The sequence below is a fragment of the Leptidea sinapis genome, chromosome 34 (genome assembly GCF_905404315.1).
Source record: "Leptidea sinapis chromosome 34, ilLepSina1.1, whole genome shotgun sequence".
Classification (NCBI taxonomy): domain Eukaryota; kingdom Metazoa; phylum Arthropoda; class Insecta; order Lepidoptera; family Pieridae; genus Leptidea; species Leptidea sinapis.
Genome location: NC_066298.1, coordinates 3,108,994 through 3,132,007, shown reverse-complemented (window position 1 = coordinate 3,132,007; position 23,014 = coordinate 3,108,994). Strand labels below are relative to the sequence as shown.

General features: G+C 35.1%; 1 protein-coding gene and 1 long non-coding RNA gene across 4 annotated transcripts in view; both read left to right on the top strand.

Moving 5' to 3' along the window:
- LOC126974905 (E3 ubiquitin-protein ligase HECW2) overlaps positions 1-23,014 on the top strand; it is a 168,440-nt gene that overhangs the window by 73,003 nt on the left and 72,423 nt on the right. For 2 of the 3 annotated variants that reach the window (XM_050822628.1, XM_050822630.1), the window contains 7 exons: positions 8,056-8,157; positions 8,240-10,315; positions 10,548-10,692; positions 12,069-12,255; positions 14,171-14,356; positions 15,697-15,822; positions 17,389-17,478. In XM_050822628.1, coding sequence (XP_050678585.1) covers positions 8,056-8,157; positions 8,240-10,315; positions 10,548-10,692; positions 12,069-12,255; positions 14,171-14,356; positions 15,697-15,822; positions 17,389-17,478 — 2,912 coding nt within the window. The remainder of the gene's footprint in view (positions 1-8,055; positions 8,158-8,239; positions 10,316-10,547; positions 10,693-12,068; positions 12,256-14,170; positions 14,357-15,696; positions 15,823-17,388; positions 17,479-23,014) is intronic. The other variant, XM_050822629.1, reaches the window with a different exon arrangement.
- On the top strand, positions 19,546-20,204 carry LOC126975026 (uncharacterized). Its single transcript, XR_007731622.1, has 3 exons — positions 19,546-19,629; positions 19,731-19,829; positions 20,078-20,204. It is a non-coding gene; the product is annotated as an uncharacterized LOC126975026 (long non-coding RNA).

Sequence of the window (23,014 nt, the reverse complement as noted above, 5' to 3'; positions counted from 1 at the left end):
GATTAAAATAAAACTAACAATATACCATATATTGTAAGTTTTTATGTAAGTTTCTATGTAAGTTTTTATGTTCACGACTTGAATCTGAATATAAATCAGGTTAGTTTATTTTCGAGATTAATTTCTAATCAATCGGTTAGGTATTATAGAATTATAGAAATATTAAGAATATCATCGAACAAGTAGTGGTTTAGATTAATCCTACGGTTAATAATTACGGGTGAGAAACAACGCCATGATATGGTTTATTATACTCCTTTGCACCAGTGGGAGGCTCCATTGCACAGGAAGCCGGCTAGATTATGGGTACCACAACGGCGCCTATTTCTGCCGTGAAGCAGTAATTTGTAAACATTACTGTGTTTCGGTCAGAAGGGCGCCGTAGCTAGTGAAATTACTGGGCAAATGAGACTTAACATCTAATGTCTCAAGGTGACGAGCGCAATTGTAGTGCCGCTCAGAATTTTTGGCTTTTTCAAGAATCGTGAGCGGCATGGCATTGTAATGGGTAGGGCGTATCAATTACCATCAGCTGAACGTCCTGCTCTTCTCGTCCCTTATTTAAAAAAAAAATACTTTGGATACTTCGACAATCTGCAACTATAGGTACTAATCAAAGGAAAAAATTGCATCGGTAACCTTTTTATAACTAAACTACTCTTATTTTAAATAAAATGTTTAACGATCATTATCGCTATCAGATTATCAATTTATTCGTATTGCCGTCACTATCCACACCATTGATGCATAAGTCCCTCAATATCCGGAGCGTTGCAAGCGTTCACAGCAATATAATGACGCCAGTCGTCCAGGAATTAGCACTTGTAACATTCCTAGTACGTCCGTCTGTCCGCAATAGTTAGACTTCTGAAATTTCACAGTGTGTTTTACCTACTGTTTCTGTTGACCTATGTGAACTTCTATCATAATTAAGTATATAATAATAACTTTATTTCTCACCAACAACCAAAATTAAAATATAGCGAAAACTTAAAAGTACAGGGAATACATAAGTTTTGGTCGTGGATCGCTTGTGCCTGTGGTAGGTAATAAAATACCTGTATTACTGGTCACCAGGATTCCACCTACACAGTTACACTTATATAATATGCTCAGTCCGAATATTGATATATGCTTGGGTATATACGCACTTCTATCGCCATTATAATCTATAGTCATCCTTTATTAAAATTATCATCCCCTGCTCTGTGTGCTCAATCAGTTTCTTCTTCTTCATTCACATTTTTATACCCGCCATTTGCATTTATGATTTAATTAATTAACGCCCTCTCTTTACAAAAACAGGTACTTTAACACAATTCTTTGTATGCGAGCTTGGCTTCGACTTTACAATTCTTTCTTCCCTACATGAACTATTAAAAAAAATAACAGAATGTAAACTCAGCAGGTGATAGGACATTACATAATTATGATATCCGGTGTTTTGTTGGAATGTTAAGTGATGTTGAGTTGTTAAATTAACCGGCGCCTTCACTGTTACTAGTTCATAAAACTAGTTGTACGATCACGGAATAGCTGCTAAATCCTTATTTCATTATTAAAATATGTTTCATTTTATTGAACCATGTTGAATCAGCACAATGAAAAATCTCGTATTTTGATATGTCGGATTGTAAGTAAGTGCTATCATACAAAATAGATTGAGATGAAATGGGCGTGACCGGTGAAAGAAATAACAAGTGCTCAAATCCGTCTGAAAGCAATTTACATAAGCTCAATATTTATTATGTGAAAATATTTTCTTGATATACAAGTCTTCCAAACTTAATGTTTAAGTTCAAATATTGCGTTATTTAGTAGTGAAACGGTATAAATAATGTATATCTAGTGTTTCTTTTTTCTTTCGAAAATATTAATTTCGTGTCGGTTTGTAAAAATTGAAAGACCGAACCTGTTAGCATACCACACAATAAGAAATGGAGAAGAAAATAAGCAGAATTTTAAATTAGATATAAATAAGTACTTCGTATTTCAATTTTTTTTTATTGATATACAAATCGAATAAAAGCCACGTAATTTATACGATCGACCAATCAACTAATAAACCTAATTACCCATTTTTTATTGCTATAGTCGGAATATATCACGAAAACTTACTTGTAGGCCATCTCGTCGTAAACAGTTTTTAAATGTTCTGTATACTTACAGTTTATGATTCTATAGCGACGATTTTTCGTTATACATAGTAACTTAGATCATTAGACGTATAAATTATCTTGTGATTCGTCTGGTGTTACAAGAGCGTATAGGCTGCGGTGATCACTTACCGTCAGGTGACCCAAATGCTGGTTTGTCTTCCTCTTCCATAAAAAAACATATACGGACGAGAAGGGCCACATGTATGTTTTGTATTTTTTTTATGACAATAAAGGACGAGACGTGCAGGACGTTCAGCTGATGGTAATCGAGACGCCCTGCCCATTATAATGCATTGCCGCTCAGAAAAACCTAAACCTAAGCCTAAACATTACTGCTTCACGGCAGAAATAGGCGCCGTTGTGGTACCCATAATCTGCCTGGCATACTGTGAAAAGGAGCTTCCCATTGGTGAAACTGTATCAGTTTGCATAAAATTTGTTTTTCTTTTATTGTATCCATACTTTAGTACTATTTAGTCTTTGCCTTGTATATAATTAAAATTTATATCTAAGTTACATATTCACTATCCGTTCTAAGACTTGTTCTTATTGGATTAACAGTGAAATATCCTTTAATACCCTAATCAAGGTTTTGTATTTACAATATTAGTTGTACAGTATGGCATATGACAAACCACAGCCGTTGGTGTGTCAATCAATAGATAATTCCTAGTTTACGGGGGATTTATCGTGAGAACCCCTACGTGACGTCATCGTGTAGCAACGTGATGACAGCTTCGTAGAACTGTCACGTCGTCACTCCTCTAATGAGGGTCTGTCAGCCACTCGACCCTTTAAACTTTCATTTCCTTTGCCTAATGTTTCATCGCCACTTAAGTGTTTGAAATAATCAACATCTGTTCTTAGGCCGGCAGTGTGTAAGTTTTTAAGGAAAATTAATGTCTATTTTACTTCTTTGTCATATCTCAGACGCACATATATTTGTTTTAAATATATTGTAGTTTTGATATGATCACTCAAATAGCATTGCTTGGGGCTGTAGGTCATCTCCTACGCTCAAATAATATATGTGCGAAGTGAACGATAGCTGGTCCATTCGTCAATATAAATCAGTTTACAATGTTAAAGCTAAACAAATTGTACTATAACAGCTTATTTTTTGTTTCTTTTTATGAAAAAAATAATGACATAAATATCTTTTTTAATTTTAGTGCATGTGTAAAGAAATCTTATAACTATATTTACAATACTATGACTAGATAAAATTATAACTATCATTACGTGGAAGCGTTCCAAGAAATGTAAAATGTTACCAATTTAATTTAATATAATACTATTTGTAAAGTATATGAATATTTTATAAATTAAAGTAAGGAATATAATATTTAAGTATCAAATTAGACATTTAGACTGTACCGACCAAACATGTCAGTGCTATTGAGCCAGTTACTGTGTTGGTTAAGGATCTGGTGATGTCACTATGCCGTATAGAGATATCTTTAGTGATGGTGACACCAGGCTATCCACATTATGCAATACAATGTTATTATTCGTTATGTCACCCACACTTTATCGCTGGCACCTGTAGAAGAATATATAGATATTGTTTTTCTTCTTTTCCTTACTGCTAGCGAGAGCTTGGAAATCCTGCCGTATGAGCGACAATTTCATAAGAGAATTCATTGCTGCTAACAATGTAAAGCTACGCATTTCACAGTTTAATGTAAAACTGAGTTACCTACAAGCGAGGTCAAGTCGTCGTCCACACAAATGACCACAGAACAGATCTCTTTAAAACTGTTCTGCGCAAATGACCAAGACCCGCTTTAAATTCGAAATTTTGCACTGTATTTAGTTTTCATTCGATACATTCGTGGCTTTTGGAGTATAAATTCATGCAAGTCAATTTTGAGACTGGAATTTGTATTTTCTGCGATTTATATGTCATATTTGTGTGAAACGGAACAGCCGATCCACGTCACATCCTCAGCTAATCGGAGCTGTGAAACACGTCGTGACGCTTACATTTTAAGCGTGCTTTGTTAAAAACAAGCGTTTAAACGTATAAAGGTGCATTTCCATTGGATCGACTAGATTTATATACGGTTTGTGATTTGTAAAAACGTTCCATGGTTTAAAAAATATGTTATAAGGCTGTCGGTAATTTGTGCAATAAATTTTTCGGTGGTTTGAGATATTAGTACTTACATACTAACAAACTTTTTTAAACTATTTTCTTCAATTTATTAAAGTGTACCTCACCCAGGGTATTATTTTGAAAAAACCTTATTTCACCGTTGTTCAGGGTTATTTGCTGCTATAGTAGAGTCCTGCGAGAATGCGACACATTCAGGCGACAAACCTCATAATCTTTCATTTTCATTCTCATGTATGTGAATTGTGAATTAATTATAGTGATACACTTCGAACCAGTAGGCTGGTTTTTGGTCATTGATACGGATTATAGCTTGACCACGCATGTATCTATGTTTAACATTCAAACTGAAATGCATAGCTTTCCAACTTTAGAATGGTCCTAAATAAAAATAAGAAGAAATTATCAAAGGAAATAAAACTTAATATTATATTTTCTTGTACAGGTGTCAGCCTTTCATGTGAAATTGATCTATCGCTATCGAAAGTCATTCGAAGTTTGACGTAAATTTTGTCGAGCTCAAGAGTGGTGGAAATGTCGCCTAAGCTTCGGATAATCGTGGGCGTTGGTTGTAGAGAACGGAGCTCGTGTTGACCGGCATTTAACAACTCTCTTCCGGTAAATGATTGGTCGAGCGCGACGGTACTCACTTTTCTAATTACTTGCTCTGTTTCGACAAGCTGCTGTTTTCATTATATCAATGACTAGCGTATTATTCACCCGCGCTTGATATTTTTTTTGGAGTTATACTTCTTTAGGTGCGTTATGAAAAATTATGGCAGTGAAATTTTAGGATACGCGCGCACTGTAACACAAAAGTAACAGGTTGTAGTTGGTTCCTAAAATTTTCTGACTTCTGTTTGCGTCATTAGTTTTTTTTTTTGGTTTCTTCGTCGATTAATAGGACAGGCAAAAGGTTCAAGCCCATATAGCCGTATTCATTATTTAATAAATAATTATCAAACCCATCTTTGCAAGATTTTTAGAAAAATTGTTCTTTCTAAAAACGTAGAATGGCACTAGGAATAAATCATTTTAATGATTTTTGCTTCGTTAGGCCAAAGAAGTTTAACTTCTTGCGTGCATACAAAAGTACACAAACACTTTTTTTTTTATAAAATATTGTGGTTTATTTAAAGAGATTCATTCGACCAACCTGGGTCATAGATTACGCGATATAAATATAAAATCTATTATGCAATACTGCGAACACAATGTATGTATCACTTGTTTTGTAGATTAAATTTTAAATTGTAGAAAATGAAAAAAACCATACATAATAGAACCGTTGCTTGAAAGGCAGATGAGTTACTTGACCAACCGGCTTTTCAAACAGTCAAATATAAGTATAGCACCTTGGAAAGAATGTTCGCATAATATTATGGCTAGATCGTTTTTAACCCCAAAAATCCCTATGAATAATACTTTATCCAAATCGTTAGAGCCGTTTGAGATATTAAAGATATACCAACAAGAATTGCTTGTTTAATAGTTTAGGATAGGATTTATAGAGCGCTTTATGTCAGAGAGCGATAAAGCGCAAATCCCGCGGAAGTTCATCGGATGATCTCGCGATCTGCGGGGCCGTGCTGGGCCGGAAGCGGGCGGATATTACGTCACCGCACGCCGCCGGAAATAGACGCCCTCTGTGTCATTCGTGTCGTCACTCACCACTTGCTGGTCGACGGCTGCCATTATCGGAACTCCACATTGACTAATCGTTGTCTAACTGTGCCGGAGGCGTGATCGAAGCGACATCGGATCTAATGATTTAGATGTGAAGGTCTGCTAGTCATAAATAATCTAAAATTTCTGATATATTATGGACTTGCTTCCTAAGTTTATTTTTGCCGATTATGCTATTATGTATTTTAATTGTTATTGTAGTTATTAGACATATTAAATGGTATTAAGACGAGCACAGCAGTTGAGCACCCTACGATTTTCTTCATGCGTTAACCCTTATATTTCTATCAAATCATAAAAGAAGAATTAATGAAAACTGTACTGACTAGCATTTAGTTTAACTCTCACACAACTACTTCATCATGGTGGACCCTGCAACGGTCAACACTTACAGACTTTAAAGCACCCACCCCATTCAATATTTCAAATCCTATATAAGCGGGCAAGCATACAAATTAATAATTATTATTGTGCCATATAAGCTTTTAAACGTTCTAAATGAGTGGAATACTTCCTTTGATCGCTTTGTTTAATAAATTTTAATGCGCAAATTAGTTTATTTAGGCAGGCCCAATAGCAAGTTTATTTAAAGTAATTATTATTAGCCAGAAAACGTTAATTTGAAATAATTATACAATACAAAGTTCAAATACTTAACGAGATCGTCCAAAGTTTTATAATGTCCTACTTCCCCGAACACCTATTTATCTCTTTGTCATTCACATAATTTATGACAAGTTTATACTGCGCAAGCTCATAATGTGATGACTTAACGATGCAGAGGAAATGACTGCTATTAAATTGTATTCAGACCGCGAACGTGCCTAACCAGCAAACGATGTCCCCGAAACAAAATAACTGGAAACAAAAACGTAATCGCACCGATTGTTCACGTCGGAACATTATCATTTCCGATCGGAAATAGATTCTGCGAGTTGGGCTGAACTCGATACTTGTTGCCCTTTCATTTCCGGAGACACTAAGCGCAAGGTTTTACTTTTATTCGAACAATGGTGAAGATTTTTACTCATGTAAGGTCTTTAAAACAAAGCTGTTAGACTATACGGCCGCTGCTTGGCACGACACATAGGTACAGGTAGTGCTTAAATACAATAGATTATAATATATATTTTTTATAAATTATTGACTTCTCTCTCGTGTGAACCGGTTTGGTGAGAAGTGATAGAACTTGTTATTTAGCAGGCATACATTTTTTATTGCTGGCAAAATGCTTATTTTTTTGCATGTTACCTATAATAACAATAATTCTGCATTCTATCCATAAACAAGTTGACGGAACATTCTCAAATAATGCTCTTTTTGCTAAGATTACGATATGTTAAAATTATCATATTAATGGCAGTTTGTCTTATTAAAAAGTTAAAAATCTTGGTTGATAATTAATAATATCTTACATATCAGTATCGTGATTAGCAATAATAATATCTAAGTTAATATGAATTGTGACCTGTGAGCTGCTGTTTTCGTATATTATAAAGATTTACAGATATATAAATATTACAGATAAAAATATCGAGTAACCAATCAAAATAAGATGATTACAATGCCCCTGCCCAATTTGATGAAACCAATTTGCCTCCCTGTAAAGTTATAGCCTTGTCTTCTCAATTAACTCTCAATTCGGTGGCTTTAATTATTTCGCATAAAATGTGCGGGCGACTCCCGCATCCGGCGATTATGTCTGATGCATAAATTATTGTATTGCGCCTGCGCCGAAATGCTCGTCCTACGCGTCGATTTATGTTAGATAAAAAATGGAAGGGTAGGCCGCTGTCGGTTTTTTCATCAACGCAGTCTTATTGTTTGCTTTTGCAAACTTCGCTGCACCTGCGTAAAAAACCTTTATCTTTTTATGTTCAGACTTAAATTGGTTGCCAAGCGGGCATTGGCTGTTTTATTTTGTACGGTTTATTACAGCTTTTTTCATATGACATTTTATAATAATATTTCGTCTAAGGAGACTTTCTCCGTACTTCAGTATCAAGAAATCTTTATCTGCCCTCTGCCACAACGCCACCATAAATTACAGCTTTAATCGAAACAATGATAACAGTGTCATTTATTGATTTACAGATCCTCCGAGCAACGCCGGTGTCGCCTGCTTCGTGCCGGCGACCGGATGCGATACTGGTCACATAATGTGGCTGCTTGATGAACCCAATCAACCTTATGAAGGTAATTTTTTAATTAACTTGTCTAACCATGAATTACTGGAATAGAATCTGATTATATATGAAATGTATGTTTTATTTTTCAGATTGTGAACAACTTCTTTGCTTTCGTTATTACAACGGCGATGACGATGAAGAATGCGCGGCAGAATCACCTTCAGTACCATCAAGATTTAAAGTAGACTTCAAAAAACTACCTCTTCGTCTCAAAGAGGGTATTTCGAGAAAGCGAAGTGGTGATCAAGTTTCACCATTCTCTTACAACAATGAAAGCTTTGAAATGAACTCAGAAAATGGTCTCCGAATAGAACGAGTTACCCCAAATCAGGACATCAAATATTTAAGTGAAGATGTTACTAAATGCTCAATTAGTTCATTAGAGAGAAGTGGGACTTCGACTCTCGAATCATTAAAATGTGATTCTAGCAAATGTTTAGTTAGTAATATTAGTAAGGAATCTCCACATGTAAATAGTGAATCTCAAAACAATATACACCCTAAACCAACAACATCTGGTGTAAAAAAGAAATGTCCGCCGCCTGTGGACACTGGAGGTGGCCAAGCAATAAATGGTATTAAGAAAAAGAACAATCTCAACTCGGCCCTTGACTCTCCAACGTCGCCTGATACAGAGTATTATAAAATTTGGTCGCCTCAAAATCCGTGTAAAATTATGAAATTTGTGTACGATGTGGAGGGTGCCAATGTTCCTAATGATGCGCAAAAATCACCTGTTCCTCCTCTTCCACCTAGACAGTCTCATAAACCATTAGAAAGAATGCATGCTCTTCCTCCAGCGGTACAAAGGCATAGAAAACCAAAAAAAATAACCAAACCCGAAGATGCATTTACATTCGAGTTAATAGATACAGATGAACAATTTTTTACGGATAAAAATATATCGATTTCCGCAGGATTACAGCCAGATTTAAACGATTTTAAGCCGGGTGAATTTTTTTCGAGCAAGCAACATTCACCTAAGACTAATAAAGAATTCCATAACATTGCACCTCTAGCTACTCCAGAAACTGAGGGAAGTTTATGTGAGTCAACTTTATCCTCAATAAAAAATTCTAAATTGATCGACGATAACAAAATAGTACAAGATAACACGCTTAGTAGAAAAAATGTTATGTTTATTAAAGAAATAGGTCCTGATAATTATATAACAACTACATTTGCAAGAAAAGGCAAAGACAACGTTGATGGATTTCTTAATACAGGAAATCAATCAAAATCCGATGAAAAAGCTCAACACTCCTTTATTGATGATATAAGTAATAGAACTGAATTTGAAGATGACAATAGAAATCAAATTGAGGAAAAAGAAATTTCTATAGTAAAAGGTCACAAACCTCTAACTAGACAAAACTCTGGTAGAGCAACACCAACCATGATGACAGCTTTCCTCAATTCATCTCACATTGACACATCTAGCAGAGAAATAAGCGATTCGAATTGTCCGAGTTCATGCAATTCGTCCCATTCTACATCGCCTGTTGAGGAAAGTCACCACGGCCTATCAAGTGTTGGAACTATGTTAATGAATCGAAAATATTCTTGTGAAAATACTCCAAAACATTCTAGTCTACCCAGGCATCTTTTAAAAAATCTTGGCTGTGACAATACTCCCAAACATTCCCCGCACAGGACAAATTTCTCAAAAGATGTACCCGATAGTCCAGCTCGACCGCATCCCAGAGTTTTAACTAGGGTTGCTGCACTTTCTGGGTCAACAATGCCACAATGTCCGCCAACTCCAACACATCATGCTCGAAGACGGCCACAACCTCCACCTGACCTGCATCCCCCGCCGGTTCAAAGTTCTGAAGGAATAAACGACAACTTTGAGATGGTAGAATTCACAAATGAATTAAGAACTTCGGAGATAAGATCTCCAAATTTAGAATTTATGAATAGTAATCATTTTACAATTGTCCATGCTGGTCCTCCTGATGATGTGGTCCTGAGGAGGCCGCCACCGATTGACGACAACGATGACAATGATAACACGGTGTCATCTCCAACTCCTTTACGGCACATGGCGGGTATAAGACTACCTTCGATTCCTGAAAGAGCTTCAAGGCAAATGGCGCTAACGGGAGATTTTCCTGCCAATATGATTGGCGGTATAATTGAATGTGAAGAACCACTACCTCCTGGTGAGTACCCATAATTTAGTTATATCAATGCACCTCTCAAATAAGCGATTACTGTTGCCTGTCGTATTATGACCACGCCAACATCCCTTACTTCTGATAAGCGTGTGTTTTCCTTAAAATCACAAACGTTTAACCATTTTTGATTAGGTACGCCGATTCGAGACTCAGTAACTCTCAGCGCCAAGGACGCAGTGCTTTAACAAGTTTCTCAGGATTCATTGGTTCATTTCAGGATGGGAAGCTCGCATGGACAGCCATGGGCGAGTGTTCTACATAGACCACATTAATCGCACCACGACCTGGCAGCGGCCCGCGGCCAATGGCGCGGCGCCTCGCTCACCCGCACCAGAAGTTCAGCGGAGACAGTTGGACAGAAGGTAATCATCACTGTGTCGAACTCGCCGACTGTTTTAGCAAAGACCGTCTGTTCTTCTTCGTCGATACACTCTTGACAGAGCGGTCGTGGTCATCACGAAGTGAAATCTTTTGAGGCAGATGTGATTCGCCCCACGTGACTTCGCCACTTTTCCCTACTGGCCGACAGTCTGGTGCACTCATTCAATGGACCGCCCACAGCGGACTTAATTTGGTCGGTCCATCGCATCGGCGACCGTCTGTTACCAGAGGTCTGGTCTCTGATTCGTAAAGCTGTCTATGTTGAGAAGAGTCGAAAATAAACTGTTGCTCTTTTTAAAAATCATAATAATATTATAGTAGAGCAGTATTATTATCAATTATAATGACTTACATAGAGTTAAGGTCAAAAACAACGGCCTCATTTATAATGCCTTAACGGAGGATTAAAACATCGGTAATAGACGCTTGTTAAAAAATGGTATTCCTAATCGCATATTAGAGCTAAAACGCTCAGTATCTCATCGAAAAAGCTGACGTGATGAAACGTAGCCTTCACATAAACCTATTTTAAGCCCTCGATAGCAAAAAAATGGCCGAAATCGATCAGCTGTTTCGTATTTGACGTTTGTTTTTTGATGTCAGTCAATTCATAGCTATTAATTATTATAATAGTTATCATTTCACACCGTGATATAATAAATATTGAACATATACATACCTACTAATGTTACCTAACAGGCTGCCATTGTTATAAAAACCCAGTTCATAATGATTTACATCTTGTATATATATTAATTTTTGCCTTGTTTGAACAATGCAAGGCTAACCTACAAGCTAGGCTTGCTACTCAAAACTTCGTGAACTTATTTCGACATCGACTCTTGACAACTGACAAGCCATTTACATTGAAAAGATGTTGTTTCCATAGACAGCTCCTCGATAAATCAGTTAAAATCATGTTAGTTGAAATGGCAGCATTGAGTACTATAGAGACGTATAAGTTATCGGAGGTTTATCAAACGATTATGAATTTGGAATATTATCGAACGATCGATAGGCTTAAAACACGTTTTAACTAATATACGATTTTACCTTCGATAAGCGTTTTATTATGAATAAGGCTGTTAAAATATACTTGTAAAAAGCTTTATAAAATATAATAATTAATATAATATGGAAAAATGTTATTACTGCTATTATTATTCACTTGACCAAAAAACCACTTTCATCACTTGTGTACTAAAGTACTACGTATAATTTTCTTTTTGACTAAAAGTTTACTTTTAAAATTAAATAAGTACCTAAATTTATCTTTTTTTGTAGTGGGTTTAGAGTTAACGGGGTTTGATTAACGGTTTCTTGTCACAATATTACAACTGCATGTATCTCACTTCAGATACCAGTCCATCCGGCGCACCATGACACGCAGCCAGCTGGGCGATGAGGAGCGCGGGGTGAGCCTGTCCCCTCCCCCCGCGCCCAGTACGTCCCGCCCCGTCGACACCCAAGTTCCGCACGCGCCGCACCCCGCCGCCGAGTTCCTCGCCAGACCTGACTTCTACTCAATCTTACACATGAACTCGGTAAGTTCTATTCATATAATTTGGTAGATTTTTTATTTAAAAAAAGTGTGTGTACTTATGTATGCACTCAAGAAGTTATACTTCTTTGGCCTAACGAAGCAAAAAAACATTAAAATGATTTATTCCTCGTGCTATTCTACGTTTTTAGAAAGAACGATTTTGTAAAAATCTTGCAACGATGACTTTGACATTTAATTATTAAATAATGAATAGGGCTGTATGGGCTTGAACCCTTTGCCTGTGCTAATAATGGACCAAGAGACCAAAAAAACGAATGACGCAAACGTCAGAAAATTTTAGGAACCAACTTCAGCCTGTCAGTTTAGTGCTATAGTGATGCGCGCGCATCTCAAAATTTTACTCTCATAATTTTTTTATAACGCACCTAAAGAAGTATAACTTCAAAAATCGAAGGTGTACGTAGGTTCTTTTAAGTAGTGAGGCTAATCTTGCCATTCCAACTCCTTAACCGCTTAAAACGTAGAGCAGCTCGAATCATCTCCGATCAACTTGATTCTTTGGCGTTGCGTAGGGATGTGGGTTCTGTCTGCATTTTCTGCCGCATTTCTAACGAGGAGTTGAGTTATGCTCAAAGCTTGAGTTGATACTAGCAGCCAAATTCCACTAGTGTACAAGTAATATATAAAAAATACACAAAACTCTCGTACTCACAAAAAAATCTTGAAAATGGATCATAATTGTGTATGTCTCTGAGACGTAGCGACATCTATTGAACGCAACTAGAATTTTTATTACTGACAGCTATCGATAGATCGCGTGATAATATAACTTTGTTAGTTTTATTGTTCTTTGTTGGTTTAGTGTTCTTTCTTCTTTTAATTAAGAAACATTTCTAAACCACATACCTGATAACTATTTGTGTAAATTGCAGTGCTTAATTATAATAGCTATGTTTTATATATTTTAGTGATAAATGTTAAATAAAAAATTAATTTAAAAGAGTGCAAAATAAGAATACTAGAAAAATTGCTTGCTCCGGTTCTTCCCTCTCAGAGTGACATTTGTTTCTAAAGCAGAGTTCGTGATTTAATCAATTAATTCAGATGATTTAATCATTAAGTCAACTTAGAAACGAATTCTGTATGGATTTTAAGAAAATGAATTAATTTTAGATTTTCACCTATAATTTTTCTACCAGTAACGATTATATTCTATGTAGGTATATATTTTATATTATACTAGCTGACCCGACAGACGTTGTTCTGTATATAATAATAAAATAATGTTTTTATATGAATTTGTCAATAATATATCATAACATAAAAAATTATTAATCTTATATATAAATTTCTCGTGTCACAATGTTCGTTCCCGTACTCCTCCGAAACGGCTTGACCGATTCTCATGAAATTTTGTGAGCATATTGAGTAGGTCTGAGAATCGGCCAACATCTATTTTTCATACCCCTTAATGTTAAGGGTGGTCCACACGATTTTTATTTTTTTATTTTTTTAACATTTTTTTTTAAATTTGTTTGATTATGAGTCAGCATTAAAAAATACACACAACTTCAAATTTTCACCTATCTACGATCAACAGTTACTTTTGTATCGCGATTTTAATATCGCCAATACAACGTTTGCTGGGTCAGCTAGTATTATATAAATATGCACCCTGAAATGAAATTGTTTCACAGCAGAACTGTCAAATCGTGCGTCAATAAATTCTCTCATAGAAATTATGTATGGACACATCAAAGGAAAAACAAATTTGTTGTTTTTATTTAATTTAGCAGCATTTTCCTATTTATTCACCTTTTAAACCTTCCCTGGACTTCCACAAATAATTCAAGACCAAAATTAGCCAAATCGGTCAAGCCGTTCTCGAGTTTTACAGTAATTCATTTTTATATATAAAGATTATTATGTTTTTCAATTTCATTCGCTTCTTCCAGGAGGCATCAGCGCTCTACAACGGCAACTCAACTCTCAAGCATATGATCTCGAAGATCAGGCGAGACACCTCATCATTCGACCGTTACCAGCACAACAGAGATCTCGTTGCTTTGGTCAACATGTTCAGTGAAACTGAGAGGGACCTACCTCTGGGATGGGACACTAAAATAGACAGGAATGGAAAGGTACTAAGTACTTCTGATTCTATTAAATATTACAAAATATTTTCACGATATTTTTTTATAAATTGGAATTCAAATTTTAACTGTATGGTAAATGCTAAAATTAAATTTCTTCCAAAAATAACAATTTTAACTACTGTAAATTGAACTCGAACAGGGAATGAAAATAACTTATTGTTGGTATCTAAATCTAGTATAATAAAATTTATTTGGGTTGTATTTAATAATAAGAATTTTTGAAGTTATATTTCTTCTGCCTTCGTATCATCATCATCATCAGCCGGAAGAGGTCCACAGCTGGACAAAGCTTTCCTCAAAGATGTTCACGACGACCGGTCCTGCGCTTCCCTCACCCAACGTATCTCGGCGATGGTGAACGGATCATCGGTCCATCTTAGCCTACCAAACTTATAAAATACATATAATTTATCCGTATAAATTAGTTTAATTATTGGTGTATATAAGAAGTTACGATACAAAGTTACGGTTAAACTTTATGAAAGTACTTTTATTAGAAAGTACTATTTATTTATTTATTTCATCATTGACAATTAATCTATTATTTCAAGAGAAACATAACTTCAAAAGCAAAGCTATTTACTAACAATTATGAAAAGGTCCTTCTAGTCTATTGTAATTGCCACTTAAGCTGGAAACATATTAGCAAACGCGGCTGACAGACGTTGGCTGTTGTCAACCGTCTAAGAATGTACACTGAAACATAAAGAGGGAATGTGTATGTTGCTGGTAACTTTTATTAAATCTTATTTTATTTTTCTATAAAGTATCCATTTAACATTTTCAATACCTTTTTTTTAAAGTTAAAATAATTTCCTGAAATTAGTCTTGAACGCCTAAAAATTCCTGTATGCCTTCATCATCTTTAAACTTCTGTCCTTGCTAATAATATCTCAACTGAATCGATCCATAAAAAGCTCATCGGTCTGGTTTTTATATATATCATTTTATGATTATAATATTTATAATATCGAAAGAGCTAAGTTCCCTTAAAAAATTCTTGAAAAAATACCAAAGACCTTTGCTGGACATTTTTTTTTACCGTTTTTCTACTGAATAAAGGACTTAATAACGAATTAGAGTGAATTTATAGACGTTAATAGGTATTTAGGCGAAAGGTTTACCATACGGATAAATGGTGTCGCCATTCAATTATATTTTAAATGTATGCTCTGAATACCATAAATAATAAAATATATGAAATCATTTGTTCGATTTTTGCCAAGCGCCACCTTAAACTTACAAAAATGGCAGCTGTCAGCCGCGGCTAAAACACGTGTTCGATAATATGTACCCGGCCTTACTAACATACTGTAACATAACAGCGTTTCTTCGTGGACCACGTAATGCGTCGCACCACATTCATAGACCCGCGGCTCCCCCGCGCGCCGCAAACCGGCCCCTTCTCCCCCCTCTTGCCGCCGAGGAGGCGACTCATGCACCACGAACAGGTCTAGTTGATACTTGGATATGGTCTAATGTTATCGCCGCCAGTGACAGTTTGTTCTCCTATATACTATGAGCACGTTTTGACAAATGCAGTACCTAACTTGTTACTTTAAATAGCATGCTCACCATTTATGATACTATGCAGAGAGTTGTCACAAAGTTAGTTTTATATTGTAACTTCCCAGTATCGGTTTTCAAAGAAAATATGAAAAGCCTAACAAAAAATAAATGAAATCCACGTTTAAAATGGATTTTCCATCTACCTACATATTTAAACAAAACAAGCGCTTTCTGAGAAATTTAGTAAAAATATTGCCTATCAAGGGCAGCAATTTGTTCCCTCAAATCTATCAGTCATAATAAAAGGGAAGTTAATTTAAATAGAGCCATCTTATGGGATTCTTCAATTACAATATTTTAAGTAGGTGTACTTTTATTAAGTTCTGTCTATTTAAATTAGTGAAATGAGGATATTCTATATCCTAGTAAAATATTCAATGCAAACTTTATTCTTGCGGCTACTGAGGTTGCGCTGGCTAAGGCTATTTAAACCTTCAATTAAAGTGTTTTTTAATTCTTCAAAATATATGTACAAGCGGATGATAACATTAGACCAATTGTTATTTTGTGTCGTACTCGTCGCATGATAATATTATAGTTGCTTTGTATATATGTAAGTGTTTTATATTTTTGATGTGCATGGTAATATTTGATTATTTGTCGCTTGGTTTAGTATCGTTTTCTGTTTATTTCGCTGACGTTTTGTAACATTTAGATCTAAATATTTTAATACTACATAAATAATTTGTACTATATTTGAGTTTTTATACTAATATAAAATATTCTTTTACAATTATTGCAAGATAAAAAACACACTCGTATGTATATAGCCGCAGGTTGAGTGTCTATGTAAGTAAGTACGTATTTTACTCGACCTGAAACCTCTTCACTGGACCAGCTAAATGTCTGGTATCCTAATTAATAAGCTTGACTTACTTGGCTTAAGTTCTCGTATATTCGCTAGCTGGGACATGGGGCATCCTGAACGGTCCTGAGCGTCTTGATTTCTCTCCACGGCCTTCCAATGGCTTTCGCTTCGCCAATGACACTTCCTTGCAAGGTTAACGTATCTCGAAAGCTAATCTATCCGAAGTAAAACACATCAACTGGGTTACAGGTTCAGTATTCTCTTGGAACATTGGATACCTAGTTTGGCTGTATGTGATCTTCGAAGAATTTATAGTCAACAAATCCCGACGGAGCAAGGAGCCACAGGCAAATGTAACCTCTGTGAAGTGCGGATTACTCACTTCGGCTTTAGTTTTTGAACTCCAATTTTTAAAAAACTCGATCGGCGGCATCTTATAAATTTGTAATGGACGAAAGTGATCACATACCGTCAAGTAGTCACACTGCTCGTACGTTGATGAATTGCATAAGAAAAGCCAAGCTATTGGTAAGCAAACCATCAGAACGTATACGCTTTTGCTACAACACCATTTAATATCCAAAAAAGGCTAGCAGCCGTTGTATTAATTAATTTAAATAAGTATTTGTTTATCATGTAGGCGCCGACTCCGCCGCCGCGCCCGCCCATATCTACGTCCGATGCGTACACGCAGCACACGCAGGAGATACCCGTCGCATATAATGACAAGGTACACCCTAATTTCATTTAACACCCAAGTCAGACTGTCTACTAAGTACACCTAGTGATAAAAGGTTTGGTTTTCTGGTTTACAAATTTTGGCTGAAATGGCTCATACAACTAAATAAGTTAGTTATGAACGTAAAATGTAAATATCAGCTGCAAGTGTTTCGTGGGAACAACCGGTTAAGTAAGTTACAGACTCGCACAGGGTTCTGCACCATCGTACAAATCAAAATCACTTTATTCATGTAGGTCAGGGAAATGACACGTAAGAATGTCAAAAAAAAATTTTTTTTCTTATTGAATCTACTGCTACTTTGTAAAGGGTTGGGCTTATGAGAAGAAATAGCAAGAACCTCATTGCCACTCTTTTAAAAACATGATTTACATTTTCATCGTTTTACAAATCATTTCAATTACAATATAATATATAAAGTGATGCAACAAACATACTCAAACATCAAATAGTCAATGCCTTACATAAGTAAGTCAAAATAGTTATAATTAATACAAAACAAAAGTTATTGAGTACAGTATGCATCATCCACACACACCATAAATAAATAAAGGTATTCTGTGAGCATTTTATAAGCGAATATAAAAAATATATATATATACCCCATATAATGCACTTTTTGGAAAAGAAACTTTTTCTATTTTGCATGGCGGCCATTTTGAACTGCCTAACCATTGCGGTTTATGACATACAGCAGGCTAACATACAAACGGAGGGACAAACGGAACCCTTAACAGTGTTAAGACAAGAAAATGATTGAGCAGATGGCCCACTTGTTGTTAAGGCCAGGTTATCCCGTTTATGCCACTTTTAGAATTCATTTTTGATAGGTAAATAATAACATTCAGAAACTGAAATAAATATAGATTTTAGGATCCACTCTTTCTTCTTACCATGTACCCGTTTAATACACGATACAATACAATTTTCTCGATCGAAAAAAATCCCGAACGCACTTCGATTTACAGTTTTTTTTCAAAACAAATTCCATTTTAAACATGTTATAAAACTCCATTTCTCCTATAATTAATATCACTTTATAGGTTATTAATGTTGGAATCGATTCTACCTGATCGTTTTTATTTCATTACATTTATACATTTTTTTATTGATTATCCAAGTGATTTTTGATCCGTTTGTCGTTCGCCAGTGTCTCGCGGGACGTTACCGAGGTGAGACCTGTGTCAAATTATTGCGCGCGCGCTTCTTTTCTGTTCCGTAAATGGTATACGATATAAAATAGATTGTGAATTTATTATTTTGCGTTATTGTATTTGTAAGGATAAAGTTTATGTGAATATTTCTTATTAGTTATTGTGTAAATATTTTGTATAGGTACTTACAACTTTTAAGACAGTATATTTGTGATTGTTTTTTAGAATGGCAAATAAAAGAAATAAAATTAGGTGTAAATCACATTTGAAGGCGAAAAGAATTGCGAAAGAAATATGGTGAGTTATACTTTTTATTCATTTATTGGTATTGACCACAGTAACAGTATTAAAAAAAATATTTCCCTCCAGTAATGAAACGCATTCGATGTGGGTTCCAATCTTTTATAATACTATATTTTATTGTTTCAGTTAAAAAATGAGTCGAAATAAAAAAGGTTTATTTGTTGGAAAAAAAAACAAGGAGGAACAGTAAGTGCTCTCTTTATTTTCTCACTCACTCTCGCTCCCTCAGAATATATAGTAGAAAGCACCTACTAGAAAACGCACAAGATACCTAACTCTGCGCCCGTGTTTGAACTTCAAGAATATATCCCTGAAAGTATTTGTAATTACATTCATCAATGATAGCGAATATTTACTTTGGAAACACTGAACTCATCAACACTCATGATATATATTGATATGGCAACAGACGTAGTCAGAGAGTTCTCGACGAATTTTGGGATGGTTCTTTAGGCAAGTTGAAATTGTGATAAAAAAAAATTTCGCCGTTCGCTGAAACTAGCCCCGCAAGTCTTTTAGCGACTCATGCAAAAATTAATTGAATATTTTTTAGCAACTTCATTTTTTTTATACGGCATTATAATGAAGTGTTTTATTTCAGAAAACCGTGTAACGATACGTCTAATAAGACTCACACATCTTATATAACATTAGAGCCTGTTGATTTGCAACCCTCTGCGAATAAGTAAGTTTTTTTCTGTTGTCGTTCAGAGGCATAAAAAAATTAAATTAGTTTTACGCAGTATCTAATAAACATTAATATTAAACAAATAATTATTATTCCAGGACATCGAAAACACCGAATTATGATACTATACAAGATGTACTCCTACCAATGTCTTCGTTATCTGCGCAAGGACCAATAGTACATTCTGAAACTACTCAGTAAGTTATCAGTACTGACAACAAATACACACGTTTTTACGATTATTATTTTTATATTATTATTATTATTCATGATCAACGTATATAAACTTTATCTTGTATGACTTGTCTATTTAAAATTGTGTTTTATTCCTAATTATAATAACGACGGAGTGAGTCCATGACATTTTTTATAAAATTGTTTTTCAACATCAGTTCTGTAGGTTCCACGTTATACTATCTCAAAAACTTATTTTATATTGTTACAGAGAAAATGATGGAAATGAAGGCGCATTCATAACTGAAATGTATAACAAGGAAAGCCATTTCCAACCCTTATCAGGACGGCGAATAATTGATATAAATTATTTTTTACAAAAATTCCAAGAAAAAGCACGCCACAATGATCTATTTGATTGTAAATCAAGCAACTTCTGCTTAATTGGTGTAAGAAGACATGGACTGATTTCAATCTTTAAATTTAAATGTAATATGTGTAAAGAAATTTGTTCTATTTCATCTGAAACCACCAAAGATACCGAGCATGTAGATGCTAATATAGCTGCTACCACTGGAGTTGTAGCCTGTGGTATAGGTTTTTCTCAGATTGAAGAGTTATTTTCAGCAATAAACATTCCTATATTTTCTACAAAATTCTTTAACCAAATGCAAAATAAACTTTATAAGAAATGGGAAGAAACTGCATGTGAAACAATGGAAGCCGCTGCCATTAAAGAAAAAGAAATTGCTATAGCAGATGGCCGGACCAAAAACGGGTATGCTGTCATAGATGTCTATGTGGATGGAGCATGGTGTGCCAGGTCATATGGTTCAAACTATAAAGCTTCATCAGGTGCAGCAGCCATAATTGGCAGAAATACGGGTGAAGTTATGTACTTCGGTGTCAGAAATAAATATTGTCTCGTATGTGCCCGAGCCGAAAATAAAAAAACTGCATCACAAGACCACTTGTGTTTCAATAATTTTCAGGGATCATCTAGTTCAATGGAAGCCGACATAATCGTTGAAGGTTTCAAAAGCTCAATTTCCATGTATGGTATAATATATGGCAGAATGGTAGGAGATGGTGATTCTTCGACCTACTCTAAAATATTTATCTCAAATCCTTATGAAAGTCAAAATTTGACGGTTGAAAAATTAGAGTGCCGCAATCATATATTGCGCCATTTTTGCAAAAAGCTAAGAGCAGTCACCACAGAAACTAAATACATATTAGCGCACCGAAAAACCCTCACAAATCAAAAAATTATGACAATGCGAAAGGCAATAGTGAAATCTATTACACATCACAAGGCCTCGCACAGTCCTAAAAATGTAGCAATATCCATTTTGCACAACGATATTACTAACTCTTTATCTCATGCTTATGGGAATCATCAACTATGTCAAAATTACTTTTGTGATAAAGATAAAAACTGTGGCGGCGAACTGCTAAAGATTGAAAATTCCACATTTATATTTAGAATAAACGCTATTGTGTCCAACGTGGCTTCAAAGTCACGTAGTTTGATTGAAGAAGTGAACACAAATACCGTAGAGTGCTTCAACAGCGTTATAGCAAAACATACTGGAGGTAAACGTATAAATTTTGCTTTAAAAGGGGGCTATCAAGGATGATGCGCGGCAGCCGTTGTTTCCTTTAACACAAAATCTACAGTATCAACAATACAAAAAGCTATAACAAGTAACGCTCCCGGAGGTTTAGCTGAAGAAATTGAGAAGAGACGTGCGAAAAAACGAAAATTAAACATGGAACACCCAGTAAAGAAACGTAGAGTTCTAAAAGATTTAAATAAAATGCAACATGACTATGGTCCAGCTTGTTCATTGCCCGATATGTCGCAAAAAGAATATGACAAATCAAAAGAACATTTTCTCAAAAATCTGGAAACACTAACATCTGATCGACACAAAGTAGAGAGGTCTACAATATTACAAAGAGACAGTAGCGAGTGGCTCGAAATAAGAAAAAATATAATAACTGCTTCCAACTTTGGACCAATCTGTAAAAGTAAAGACACATTAGATACAGCTCCCCTCGTTAAAAACCTATTGTACAAAAAAAAATTGGCCCATCTCACATCTATCGCGCATGGAGTTGAGCATGAGCAGCAAGCTTTGCTGCAGTTGCAGCAGCAGGAAAATATTATCATTGAGCCTGTGGTTTATTTATAGATAAAGAATACCCTTTTATTGGGGCAACGCCTGATGGTTTAATTGGAGAGGATACTATAGTCGAAGTCAAGTGTCCAATTACAGCACACAAAAAAAGACTTTCTAATCGTATACAAGAAAACAAAATAGAAATTTTAAAATATAATATAAATACTAAAACTGCAACGGTAAATAAAAACTCAAACTGGTACTATCAGATACAAGTGTCAGAACGACAACAGTGTCTTTTGGCTATATGGGCAGGCGAGAATGAAAATGTATACACAAAATTCATAGAAAAAGATGATTTATTTTGGGAAACTAAAATGAAACCGAAATTGATAAAATTTTACATGAAATGCTTGCTACCCGAAATCATAGACAGCACGATAAAATTTTACATGAAATGCTTGCTACCCGAAATCATAGACAGCACAAATGTACGTGGTATGCCCATTAGAAACTTATCCATGCAAGATAATAACGAAAACATTCCCCCTGATGATCAAGATGAAAACGAAAATGTTGACCCTGATGAATCACAACCGAGACAAAGCACACGCCAATTGAATGTGAACGATTTTTAAAGTAAACTGATTATGTTGGGAACTTCAAACTATTTCATACAAGTAAGAAAATTGTAGAAATTTTTTAGACCTAAAGTGTTTTTGACAAAATTATGCACATAAATCATTTTTGTTCACAATATTGTATTATTTTTAACGATCCCTATTTTTTGGCCTGATACTGTTTAGCTTAGACTGTGAGACGCGAATAATCAGGCTTTACGTCCGACTCGAATTTGAGACGTAGCCGGGAAGTTCGCGACAATTTTTGGAGAGTTGTTCTAGTAAGTTGAAATTATTAAAAAAATATAATTTTAGCTAGTTAACGATTATTTCGCTACTGTGCAGCATATTACTTTTGCTAAAAAAATGTTTGCCAACTTGGTTTTCTTTATCTTTTAGTCTAGGATTTATTGAATTCGAAAAAAATCCAAGACCTCTCAAAAAGTTTTTTTGGATTTAATC